This window comes from Eptatretus burgeri, chromosome 16 (assembly GCF_056783735.1).
Source record: "Eptatretus burgeri isolate ZD-2024b chromosome 16, Ebu_testis_v1, whole genome shotgun sequence".
NCBI lineage: Eukaryota > Metazoa > Chordata > Myxini > Myxiniformes > Myxinidae > Eptatretus > Eptatretus burgeri.
Window position 1 is genome coordinate 48,325,634 of NC_140976.1, and position 13,987 is coordinate 48,339,620.

Here is a 13,987-nt window from a genome sequence, read left to right on the forward strand (position 1 = left end):
CAACCCGACCATGGAACAGGTTAGTACAGGTTTACATGGTACCTGTAGCATGCCACAGATCTAATGTGGCCTGATATGACCTGAAAATCAATGCAGTCGTTGGCCATTAGGCCCTTTTAATACTGTGTACTAGTTCACTGGTTGCCAACCTATGGTTAATTGTCTGTGCTCTATCCTTTGTAAATGTTTTAAATGCAGCGTGTCAAGGAAGGAAGCAGTACGCAGTATTTAAAGCCTTTGGTATGATTCGGCCAGGGTTCGAACCATCGACCTCCCAGACTCAGAGTGGATATTCCAACCATTACAACCACAGTACTTATTTTCACACAAAGATGCAATACAAGTTCCGCAAATCACTGCATCAAACAAAGGCTTCAATACAAGCCACACATGGCCGTCACTGTACTTCTAAGTGCCTTGAAAATGTTTACCAAACCCACGATCCAGTCAGGTACTCAGGTAGTGATGCAACATCAGATGTAATGTATACATGTGATGCAAATATACTCAAGGGAGTTGTAATTTCATAACAGGTAATGGGAGGGCAAAATAAACAGAGTTTGTTTCTTTTTAACACATCAACAAATGTATCCATAATAAAGTAATCCTAGGTATGTTCAGAATTATAACATTTGCAGAAAACTACCACCCGAAAGGGGAATCTTTTTGCAATAATGATCTATCAGCATGTGTAACTGTGTTATGAAACGGCTGGTGTTTCAAGCACAAAATACGGGTATTTTTTGTCAGATGAGGCACTGTTCAATGTTGACGTTTCTGCTGCTGTTACTATAGCTGCGATTGGTGCTTTTTTTTGTCCCACAACTCTCTCATACTCCGAGGGAAATAAACTCCCCGCAAAATGTGGCCATGCATATTTGTAGCCAGTTACTGCAAGCTCACCCCCCTCCCCCACCGCCCCTTTCACTCCTAACCACCTAATTTTTCCAGAGGTCCTCAGACAATGGAATGTTCTCTCATGGATTGGCACACCACTTCATTCTGCAATGGTGCTATTCAATTAGGACGAGATTGGATATTCCACTACGGCAATGGCAAGCTCCATCGGAAAAAGACTGCGTGGGACTAACTTCCAGAAGGCGTTGCTGAGTCCTCATAAATATTCCACACGATCCTTGGAGCCTTGTTGGATTGTGGTCACGTCAACCATTACAGCTTTGACTACATTTTGTTTGCCACGGATACCAATCATCACATTACATTTTTGGAACAGTGGATGATAAATAATCATCGGTATAAATTTCTAATTGAATTGCCTTATGCATTCCGAAGAAAATCATTGTTCGTTTTGGGACCATTACACAACTTGCCTGCAAAATTAGACGACAATCAAACCGCTTGTTCAAGTCGGCCGAACACGATTAGCACATCATTTCCAACTCAGTGTCCCAAAGCATCAATAGAGTCACACCATTTGTCTTTCAACCAATCAATGCAATGGATATTAAAACTTTCCCAAATGCTCCTTGGCTTGTGGATGGATGCAGGAACCTTTTGATGCATCAACCTTTATGATCTGGACATGTATTATTCACAGCCAGTCCCCCATCAAAGCCAACTTGTCGTTGGCACTTTGGAAGTATTCTGAAGACACCAATGGGAATTATTTTCTTCTGTTTTTTTTATTTTTATTTTTTAAACCAAAAGCAACTTCCCTGATCATCTTCAAAGTCCTTTTGCAAAATTCCATTTTCTCGTTGTACTGTAATTATTCTTCGATTTTGTTCCCCTCAATGCATTTTGCTCCGGTTTATTGCCTAATAATGCACAATTCCCTTTATATCGACATTGCACAGCTTGCTCGAGGCAGGCGGTCTTTCAGAGAAGTAAGAAGCAAACTTTCAAAGCAAGGGACTCACCTATACTTCTTAAGTACAAAAGATAGCGGAAACACAGTTTTCCGAATGAATCCACTTTATACAAAGCGTGCATTGGAACATTGTCTCCATGATGTAATACCCCATTGCCAGAGCACCGTTATGCAATTATGTGAAAATATTGAGGCTTCCGAGTTCTGACCAATGCACGTTCCATGCAGAGAGATGAAAGAACCGTGGGTTATCTCAATGATGTCGATCGAGAATCAAGTGTTAGTTGTCTTTGAGGTTGACGGCATCTCTGTGGCAATACCATTTGTGTTAACAAAGACCATGGCAATGTGGTAGAACAATCATCCAGCCAAAGCTCGTGACAAATTTTGCAAAGACCCAAAACTCCTAAAGTAACAGAACTCTGCAACACACATTCCAGAAGCCACCAGCCAGTGAGCAGAAGAACTGTGGAAACAAGAAGTTTCATCAACACAGCACCGTTTGGCATGATGCTAACAAAGTAAATAGAGGGATGAAGATTACATGCTCACCATTTATGGACCGTATTTCAGTCTCAATGCCTTTCACATCAAGACCAAATTGATAAACAAGAGACCACTACAATACAAACTAGAGCGAAGTTGATGGTGCACCATTGCAAATCCCCACACTTCCCACCTCAAGTAAAGTTGAAAGATGCCAAAAGGTTCCACCAGTAATGAGCCAATATAAAATTTTGAGTTAAGAAAATGTGTGTGACCCGTTTTTCACCTATTGACCCGTGTGACCCAAAGTCACGACCCCCTGGGCCATGAACCAAGGGTCAAATATAAAAATAATTGTTACATATTAAGGCCTCCCCCAATGTTGATTGTAAATATCCATCCCATCCATTGCGACCATACTCTGTGCAGAGTGTTGGTGCTGCTTAAGCAGTCTCCATGGCTATTGGACACAACGCTGGACGGGTCGCCACTCCGTCACAGGATACCAGCATGCTGGGACTCATTTTGCCAACCTCGGAAGGATGACAAGCAGAGTCAACCCCACCTGGTATAAATTCAACAGCCGAGTGGGATTTGATCTCAGGACCCTCGGATCCAAAGATTGTAAATATAAAGTTTCATAAAATTTGTTTTTAAAATATGCCTGCAATTGCATTTTTTTTGGTATTTCACCTCTCGACCCCGACTCCAGGAGGCGTGGACAAAAGTGATAACTGCTCTTGGACATTATTGCCATGTGGTGATCATAACTACCACATTTGATGAAGTACTCCCTGACAGTTTAGGAGGAGATAGCGTGACAGACAGACACACAGACAGCTAATTACAATATCCCCACATGTGGTTTTTTTTTGTTGAAAAGTGTGGGGATAACCAGATTTGCAACTAGCTATAAAGTCCAGAAGCACCATGACATCAGGGCTATTCAAACATACTTTTGCAACAAAGAAATCATCTCAGCCTTGCGAGTTAATGCTGGTACATACGATTGGTCATGATAAGAGTGTAAGATCACAGGTTCTGTTGAAACACTTTCCTTCTTGACAAATATGCCGCTTGGTTTCCATTTGCCTTCCTGGTCAATATCCAGAGGAGGCCACTGACCTAATGGTTTGCTATTCTTTCTCAAGAATCATTGTGACATGTTTTATGTCTTCAAGGTAGTAGCATTAGACAGAACAACAAGTTTAATACCCATTCCCTCTCCCGAAGGCACCGCATACTCTGTGATACAATACCGAAGAGCTGGTTAATAGATCCTCTTCCGTTCGGAATCCAATCTTATTGCCCGAGTATAATTTCCATATCTCTACCAAAATAACCATCCTTTTGAACTCAAAAAAATTCTGGTGATTGTGTACGTGAATTTTCCGGCAGTGGTCAACCCTGAATGTCATGTGGCTGCTCATTACCCAGATAGCAAATGCCAATAATGGGGAAAAAAATAAAAAAATGAACAAAGATGAAGGCGTGAAGATTCCATCGAAGGTGCTAAAGTCGATATTCTACAACATTTGAGCCCTGCCCGAGCAGGACATCTGTTATTGCATTTTCTGGAAATGATTAATGTCACCCAAAATAATTTACATTGGCAGCTGTTCACAGCCTGAATGGTGCACCTGGAATGGCAGAGGAATGGTATCATATGCTGCTTATGGATTCCCTCCTGCACGGCCCATTATGCTCATGATCTTCACCCTATCGATCAGTCTTTCATCTCTCACCGATACTGTCTATGCATGCATGTTCGCTGCGTTCATGGCTGCCATGTTCCACATTGTTATTCACTCTTCCACATCCTGCGGAAAGAATTGAAAATGACGATTTTGCATTTTGGAATAAATAATTACAGTGTTTGACGTTAATCAATTTCCCTCCATGCTGAATTTTATTGCAATCAACATTGTACCATGTTTTTATATATATATATATATATATATATATATATATATATATATATATATATATATATATATATATATATATATATATATATATATATATATATATATATATATATATGGCCAAGCATTGCATCATCAGTGCAAGTGATGCCAGTGGAATCAGAAGAAAAAAATACAAATATCAACTATCATGGCACTCGGTGCAGCATATACCTCCGCCAGGTTGAACAGTTTACGTTTTGTATCCCACTGGTAGGCTGCATCTGGATCCGGACCAGAACAAAAATCTAATCAGCTTGATATTGTCACTTACCCAACTCATCCCCCTAGTTTTGTCCGAATCTGTCCACATCTTTTTGATATGTATCATGTTATACTGTGTATGATTTTTGGCCTTATCTCTCAATGGTGAAAAATTCTCACATCCAGAATTGGATGTTCACCAAAATGTAATAAATTCGTCCTTGTCAAACTCCCAACCTGCACACCAAATTCCGTCTGAATCTGTCCTTAACTTTTTGAGATATACTGCTCACAGACAGACAGACAGACAGACAGACAGACAGAGACAGGCAAATAAACAGACAGATAAAAAGACAAACCATCTTCACTAGTGGAGCTGATAATGTCTGTATATGAGGGACATTTGAAAAGTTCCAGGCATCAAATAAAAATAAATAAAATCAGCTCGTGAAATGGATTAAATAATTTCACTGCAATAAATAATGCAAGCATATTTTTTTTTCAAAAAGATTTTGACAAAGGTTGCATTTTGAGCAATTTATGGACGCTATGTGAAATTGGTAGGATTCTTTGTTTTATCGTGTGAAAGGGTAAAGTAGTAAAGGCTGAGTAAATACCTTGGATCCAAGTCTGCATTTGATTTTTGTCGCAAAGGGTGGCAGGTGCTTTGCCTGGCGAATGCAATCGAAGGAGTCCCATTGGTGCAGTACTCGACGCGACGACACCAACACCTGGTGTGAGAATGTTGCAATGCAAGAAAAGAAAGAGCGTGAGACTGTGGTGGAAGTGGGCTTCCAGGCAAAGGGACAGAAAGAAATGGTGGAAGTACAATGGCGAAGTGGTGCAACAGCCTTTGAATACAAAGTGATGTGATGACAAAGTGATGGAGAGAAGTGATAGGCCAAGAGATTCGGCCACAGTGCCCTCGGCACGTGACCATCAAGTGACCCTCATGCAGATGAAATGGTGTTTCAAGGTCTGGCACATGCTGTGATCTCTAGATTGGCACCCTATTACTTTGTTTGTGCCAACTGCTTTTGCTTGTCTCGAAGACCAAGCTGTGCACATATAATCAAATGAAAGACCAAATACTGCACCAATACAATGCACATTCTGCAAAGACCATACAGATGCAAGCCGATGAAGCATAGAGCAAAGATAGAGTCATCAGGAGTTACTTGCATAGAATTCAGGTTTCAGCTGTGACTCCTCGACCCATCTTGGCACAGTCAAAAGTGAGCCTTACAAAAATGTTTTTTGTAAGACTTCATATCACGTCTCCCTTGACAGATAGTGTGAAAGAGGAGTGTTAAAGTTTGTTAATCTGTTTTAGTAAAGCCTAGCTTAGTCCAAAAGGAAAACAGATAAATCGGATAATTCACACAAGGGCAAATAAAATGATAAACAAGGTGTTACAAAACACCAAAATGCAAGTTTTGGCAAATTGCTTGAAATCTCAAATGTGAACACAACAAAAACTTTGCACTGCGTTAACAAAACCTTTTGTTCACTTGTACATCAAAATTTCAGAATAATTTGCTGTGAAAGAGCAGCAATATTATTTTCTACATGCCATTACTACACCGATATATATCGAAAACAGTACGAGTAAGAGTACCCATCCCCAGTGACGGGAAAAGTTTAAGTTAATCTATCAATTTAAATCATATTTCATAGACTTTACAAGGTCAATTGCGTTGTACTCTTGGTTTCGCTAACAGCTACATATTATGCCCACCGCAACATGGTGGTGCAACATAGGGCGGTGGAGGTTGGATTTCTCAAAAGAGTGCAAAATATCCTGGCTGCGAAATAAAATTTGGCATCAACATTACTCATACCTGTTCTCCCATCATTTCAAAAGTGAATGTTGAGCTTTTCAATGCAGCGCAAGAAGCGGCCACCATAAATGGGAGACAGACAAACGCACAGACAGACACCATGGTTCACAATATATATATATATATATATATATATATATATATATATATATATATATATATATATATATATATATATATATATATATATATATATATATATATATATATATATATATATGGGCGTTCCAAAAAAATGAAAGTTTGATTTTTGCTGCTCCTGATTTTGCCTTTGTTCAAATACCCCATAAGAACTTATAGGTCAAAAATGAACAAAATTCCATGATATTTAGGGGTTCCTCAAGTTGGCACAATTATGTCCATTATGGAGAGGGCATTTTGCACTGCAATGTCAAAAAGCTCATCGAGGTCTCCTTGGAAAAACTATTCTTTCATCCTATATGACTGCTGTGGTTTTTGAAAATATCAAACAACCATATTAATTGTGAAGTGTACTGCGTTCTGCATATTCGACAGCAAGTTGTCAGTTACAGTTTGGCAAATTTCAACAATATTGTGCCAACTTGAGGAACCCCTAAACATCCTCCAATCTGCTTCATATTTGGTGTGTGTGTTTCTACTGTCAAATGGAACAAAGGCACTCCCAGGGAGCATGAATATTCATACTTTTATTTTTTACCCCCTATTATGAAGCACCCTAATATATATATATATATACATATATATATATATATATATATATATATATATATATATATTTATTATTTTTTTTAAACTATATACATATATATGGTTGCCAACCTCTGACTTTTTTGGATACAGACAAGGCTTGTGGGAGAGCTAGAACACTAAATGGATCAAGACGCAACAGGACAAAAGGAACAGAAGCATGGGTCGGGAGGGACACCAACAGTGGAGTTTAAGGACAAAACATAGGGATAGTTGGACAAACAATGGGTTAGGGAGGAATGGGGTGGACAGGATGGATACAGAAGGAAACCTGTTCTCCCCTCCCCCCTCCAAGCTTCCCTTTCCGCTGTCTGTCTCTGTTCTGTCTGTCTGTCTGTCTGTCTGTCTGTCTGTCTGTCTGTCTGTCTGTCTCTCTCTGTCTGTCTCTCTCTGTCTCTCTCTCTGTCTGTCTCTCTCTCTGTCTGTCTCTCTCTCTGTCTCTCTCTCTCTCTGTCTCTCTCTCTCTCTGTCTCTCTCTCTCTCTCTCTCTGTGTCTCTCTCTCTCTCTCTGTGTCTCTCTCTCTCTCTCTCCTCCTGTCTCTTCCTCCCCTCTCTCCCTCTCCTGCTTCTCCTCTCTCTTCCTCCCCCTCCCCTCTCTCTTCATGGTCCATGCTCGATCATTTTAAAACGGCTTTATTTTAGTTTTCTTCTTTTTTCCACATTCGTTATTCAGTTGATACTTTTATTACATTTGATGTAGCGTACCATTCTCATTACTGGGCGTCTGTGCCACCAAAGCAGCTTCCTGAGCAAGGGATACGAGGTGGTTTTATACGAGGTGGTTTGCCATTGTCTTCCCAGCAGTAGTTCGGGCAGGAATTTGAAATTTGGCCATGGTGCCGGCGATAGATCGCCCACTCTTCGTGAAGGACACTGTGGGGAACTTTAACGTCCATCAACTCATGTGGAAGACAGGATGCCCGATTTAAGATCCATCGGAGGGACGACACACACATTTATGATTCATCCAGCCTATGAAATGACATTTTATAGCTGGGTCGGGATTTCAAACCTAGGCTAGACAGCATAGAGGTGAGTGTGGATACCTTGAGGTAATCTGGTCAGAGGTAATATATTAACGCACTGTTCAAAAACAAGCTGCGATTCCATGTTGTATTTATATAATTTCAGAGAAGCTGAAAGTGTTTACGGATGGACAGACGGAGAGACTGACGACGCGCCATCTTTTAAACTCCATGGAACTACTTCCAGGTGAGCTAATAATTGATGGATTTAATTAAATTGGGGGATAGAAACCACATAAAGTTTCCAGATGCCTTACAATATTCAGGTACCACCCATACATATCTATCCTCTGGTGGTGTGGTGTTTCTTTTTTCATGGTGGGCAAGAGGGGGGGGGGGGTAGGAGAGCGGGAATGTGGTTAGGAGTATCGGGAAATTATTCCTGAAACCCCTTAAGCAATGCATTTTTGCACTCTGTTCACTATTCACATATAGTTTGCCAAATTGACAATTTGCTTGTTCTCTTTAAGACAAAGGATTTTGAAGATGCAGTCAACATATGCATACAACTAGAACGACAATTTTCAGCGTCACGACGTCACCAGTATGGCTCCACCCACATTATCACATCATTTACATTCTTGTACCGAGTTTAATTTAAATTCCTGAATCCAGCTTTAAAATATTAAATAATTCTGGCTGCCAAACCATGCATCTGATGAGGTTGAAATTTAAAACATATATTCCACATGTCTACGAGATCACAACTGTGATGTTTTACATAGAATGATGAAGTGGTTAAAGAGAAAGATTTTTAAAAGAATATCATTCAAACCAATATGGCTGCCAGTCAATGAAACCTATTAATTATTCGTGAATAACCTGGGATACCCAAGGCTTGGGGAACATGCGAGTAAAGTTTCCCCTCGATCTGCCAAGCCGTTCTGGAGAAGATTTTAAAATGTTTATTCTTCAAAAAAAATCATAGCTGCCAAACCATGTGACCTATGACATCATAGGTGGGGAACTTTTTGTTCTTCATGGATAGGCTATCATACCTGTAATGTTTCACCTCAATCTGTTCAGCCATTATAGAGAAGATGATTTTTGAAGGTCTTAAGTTAAAAACAATACGACTGTCGAACCACGTGACCGATGACGTCATCAATTTATTTGCCAATCGCAATTTCGCCCAAGATGCTTCTCAAAAATTTTCATACTGATCTGATAAAGTGCTTGCCAATTATGATGTCATAACAAAACCACATATGACTGTGATGTCATCAAAAAAATCACACTTGTACTTCAGATGTGCAAAGTTTCAATTTATTTTCCACTGAGCAGTTTCAGAGATACAAAAGTCCAAAGTTTTTTTTTCCAACACGGCTACCACACAACGTGATTTCTGACGTCAAAGTTTTCACAAAAACATTCTACATGAGAAGTCGCATCTATGGTGAAAAATAAAGCCATGGCGCCCTGCTTTGATGCAACCCCGCTTCGATCGAACACCTGACCTCCTGATGTCCTCTTTATCGTCAAATTCAGAATGGGTGGCCGATCACATTTTTGGAGTTTTGCATTGATTGGAGAAGGTTTTTTTGTCCAACAATGCTGCGAGAGCACGTGACTGATGATGTTTAAATTTTCAAGAAATATTCCCGATGCCGAGTCAATCATGCTAAAAAAAAAATTCTCTGAAACCACTTAGCCTTCATGTCTGGTGTTGGCTTAATGGTTAGGGTGGTGGCCTTTGGATCCTCGGATCCTGAGTTAAAATCCCACTCAGCTGTTGAATAAATACCAGGAGGAATTGACTCTGCCTGTCATCCTTCTGAGATCGGCAAAATGAGTGCCAGCTTGCTGGTATACTGTGTCAGAGTGGCGACCCGTTCAGGATTGTGCCCAATAGCCAAGGAGACTGCTTAAGCAGCACCAATGCTCTGCATAGAGTACGGTCCCAATGGATGGATGGATGGACTTAGCCTTTTGATGGGAGACTTTGCAGTGATGATCCACTACTGTTGCTGCAAATATTGTATTTAACAATGACATCATCAGTCACATGATGTGGCAACCATGTTGGTTTTAAGGGAATAATAAAATAATTATTTATCTGAAACCGTTTATCCCATCAATACTAAATTTTGCAGTTATGATCCACTGCGCTTTCTGCTACATTTGACTTAAAAATGACTTCATCAATCACATGGTGTTGCAGCCACATTGGTTTCATGGAAAATATTTAAAAATGGAATTTGGAAACCACTTTAGCAATCGAAGCAAAACTTTGCAGTTGTGATCCACTGCCCTTGCTCCATGTAATGCAACATGTTTCACATTGATCTGTTCAGCGTAGCTACATGAGTAGTTGCATCTATGGTGAAAATTTCATGTCAATCGGATAAGCGGTTGCAGAGAAAACAGAGAAAATTTGCATGTATATCCGTACATACGTATGTACGGATGGAAAACCTGAAAACGTAATGGCACCGGTGGCTTCGTCACCTGAGGTGCAAAAAACGCATTTCCATTTCGGTTTTTTTGTTTGATTTACAATCCAAGCTGTCAGGAAATACGATTTTCCAATGAGTTTCAGCAATAAACACAAAACATTTTTGGGTCAAACGTCATTTCTCATGTTAAATCTTTGGCACGTTTCCACCTGCAATCAGTTTTGTTTTGTTCTGGGTTGTGGGTTCAGCCAAAGGCAGAAATTGTTCTGCCATTCACCAGGATGATGTTTAGGTTTTCCCTGAATATTTAATCATTTGGTCGTGAAATACAAATGAGATGCTCAGACGCTACGATCCGTGACCAAACATATTCCATGAAATAAACTGATTAGCACCACTTATCAAAGATGGAATGAATCGGTCGAGAGAGATCACTTTACTGTTTTCTTTTACCAAAGAAAGTTGAGATCTATCGTAAGCACAAAAGATACCTGTAAAATTTTTACGCATTTACAAAACTTCGCAAGAAATTGATGTGTTAATGATTGTGCATTGTTCCAAATCTGGTGTGATTAATCAGATGTATTTATCAAATTTACAGGAGATATAACGTTTAAATATTGCAACATGCACATAGAAGGGTAGGGGTGGCAGTGATGTTTAAGTGATACCAGTGCTGAACCCATCGCTTTGCTGATGGTAGTTGAACAACATAACTTGTGTATGTTCCAGTACAATAATACCGTTTATTGAGTCAATATTTGCATTTCTTTTTAATTCCAGAAACATTTGTTTTCACTGCTAACACCCCAGGGTTAATTTTAGTGCAACACACACTTATTCGCCCAAACTAAAAGCTCGGAGAAATCTGGCTACTTTAATATATCGTTTGGGAAATGCCCGATAATTTGTGGTGGAGCAGGGCTTTGTGGGTTGACACTGGAGGTAACTTGTCAACCAAGTAATTAGAGCCGCATGGAGTTCCGCAATCCTGTATTTACCAATCAACCCCTCCCCCGGTCCTTTTTATAATTGCAGCTGCCTCAAATTCAAATTCTCCTATCAAATTCTGTCATAATTGAGCTTCGTTCTACCAATATGGAATTTGTGGAGAACACTTGCAGAGATGGAGCCAAAGCACATCATGGAGGGTGAGTTGAACTCTGTCCATCAGGTTAGATTTAAAAAGGAAGCTGCAGGTGTAGAGACACTTTTAGATTGGAAAGAATAGATTGGAGACTTGAGAATGGATTAGATAATGACATTGCACATAAGGAAGGGATGCCCAAGTCAAATAAAAGGGAAATCCACAACCGCAGTATTATCAAATTATCTGGATATGAAAGTGAGAACATTACATCTTTACCTTACCGAGATATCAGGTGCGGCACAGTTTGACTGGCAATTTCCACAAATTACTGACCAGGAAAGCAGTATGGGGGAATGCTCAAGGCAAGGCCGACATAACTCTCAAGCAACTTCTCATCAATAACCTATCTTGAGACTACTGCACCTGAGTACTGTATCGAAGTAAGCCATTTGTGATAAGGACCAATGCTTCTGACATTGGTGTTGTAGCTGTTTGTTTTGCAATGGCATGGGAACAGATTCTTCAATGTGAGTTTGGCAAACAAAAAGTTGATGACATCCAGTGGCTAATGGTAACACAGCAATCTAGTAAGTTTGGGTAGTTTGTACGAGGAGGGGCTTCAGCGAATGTTGTTGCTTTGATGATATATAAATGGTAAGGCAAAAGGAGAAGGGCAGAAGAAAAGCCAATCATCGGTTGCTGAGCACCATGCCATGAACACCACAGTGGGTGTTCTTCGTATAACAGGATCATTTGTGTTTAAACTAATAAATAAATGCAAATTTGGACTACACCCACCTGCTAGTTTGATATTGGTCAATTCAAGAACCTTTGGCTTTTGGCACACCAATTACATATACAGTATCCTTTTATGTTGAAAAGTAAAAAAAAAAGTTGGCATTTCTTTGATTATTTATCTTTCTCATTCATTGAACTTCTTGAATGGCACCACCCAACCCCACCCCCTTACCCTTACCACCCCCTTACCTCTTCCTTTTTTGAATCTGAACTTCCATGTATAACATAGTATTAAACTACAACGTTATGTTGATGCAAGATGAGCTGTGAAATATGTGCAGCCCAAAAAATGAAAGCAAAACATAAAAAAATGTCCTTGGATGTAAAAATCAAGGCACAATGTAAAGTTGAAGTTTTAAACATCACAAGTGCATCCTTGGCCTGATGGGGTCATTCAACGAAATTTAACAAACATTTTCGTCAGGTGTTTTGTGAACTTTGACAAATTGCATTTCACAGCCAATCGCACAGCCACAACACACAAAATGGCATCCAACATCTGTTTCATGCATTTATTTAAAGATGCATTTCAAAATCGAAGGATGTAAAATGAAAAATGTGACGATCGGATTGAATCTTTTTTGTGTTTTTTTTTCGAAATTTGACCATTTCCACGATAAGAGCCAGTGCTAAAGGTAGTCACTTTCTTGTGCAATTTCAAGGGCATTTTGTATCCGGTGGACTGAAGGTGATAAATGTTCCGCAGCTTAACCATGACTGGACACAAAGTTCTGCTAAACAAACAGAAGCGGTGCCAGTGATTCAAAAGTCAAAGGAAAAGGTAAAAAAAACAGAAAGTATAGTTTTTGGAGGAACTCGACCTCGCTGACTGTGTTCACAACATTCATCTTAACAAGGATTCGCTGTCCCACACCCAACAGAACTCCAGTTGTATGGGAGATAAACTGCCGTGACAAAACCAAGGACACACATTCTCCAATTGTCTTGTGCAATAGCTTCGCACATTGCAGCTTTCAATTTTTTTCTGCCAAGATATTTTGTCATAACAATGTCTTTCTTCAATCCTTGCTAATCTCTTTTTGACTCTTCAAAACAACATCCGGAGACATCATTGATTGGTTGAGAAAATAAAAATAAAAAAGGGGGAGGGGGGAAGAAGAGAACATAACGCTTCTTCAAGAATGTTGTGTCTTGTGATAAAAAGTACAAATAAAGTTATCTGATGGTGACCTCACCTCATGCTAAATGTCTCATTAAATGTTTTCTTTGTGGCCAAATGACTGTCTGGTCAAATATTTCATCATTTTTGGTATAAAAAAAATATTTAAGGCACGAAACAAACTTCCTTATTTTTTTAATTACAAGATAAAGGTGAATGGAAGAGCAAGGTGGGGGAGTGTATGAGCTAACATTGGGGGAACATGTCAACAGTTGGAAACAAGCAAGAGGATGATTAAACAGGAAAAGAGAGAGAAGAGGATGGCGACGAGGAAACCGCAACCCACAAGCAAGAGGACTGGGCTATGTAGGGTCAATGGGAGTAAATAAGGTTGTAGTTAAGGATGCATGAAATGGCAGTGAACATGCTGCTTGAAGGCCATTGAAGGAAGAGTGGGATACCACAGTTTCTACAAGGCAATTCCACAAATCAAAGCAAGGAAC

At 39.7% G+C, this 13,987-nt stretch overlaps 1 protein-coding gene across 12 annotated transcripts in view; it reads right to left on the minus strand.

The window, feature by feature from the left end:
- Positions 1-247: 247 nt before the first annotated feature.
- Positions 248-13,987, minus strand: part of LOC147011040 (uncharacterized) — a 73,456-nt gene continuing 59,716 nt past the window's right edge. For 3 of the 12 annotated variants that reach the window (XM_085859452.1, XM_085859454.1, XM_085859453.1), the window contains 3 exons: positions 5,103-5,216; positions 4,063-4,137; positions 248-2,297 (listed from right to left, as the gene is read on the minus strand). In XM_085859452.1, coding sequence (XP_085715578.1) covers positions 2,080-2,297; positions 4,063-4,137; positions 5,103-5,216 — 407 coding nt within the window. In that variant the 3' untranslated portion in view covers positions 248-2,079. Of the gene's footprint in view, positions 4,138-5,102; positions 5,217-5,663; positions 5,768-13,987 lie in introns of all 12 variants that reach the window. The other 9 variants (XR_015052361.1, XR_015052358.1, XR_015052362.1 and 6 more) reach the window with 6 other exon arrangements.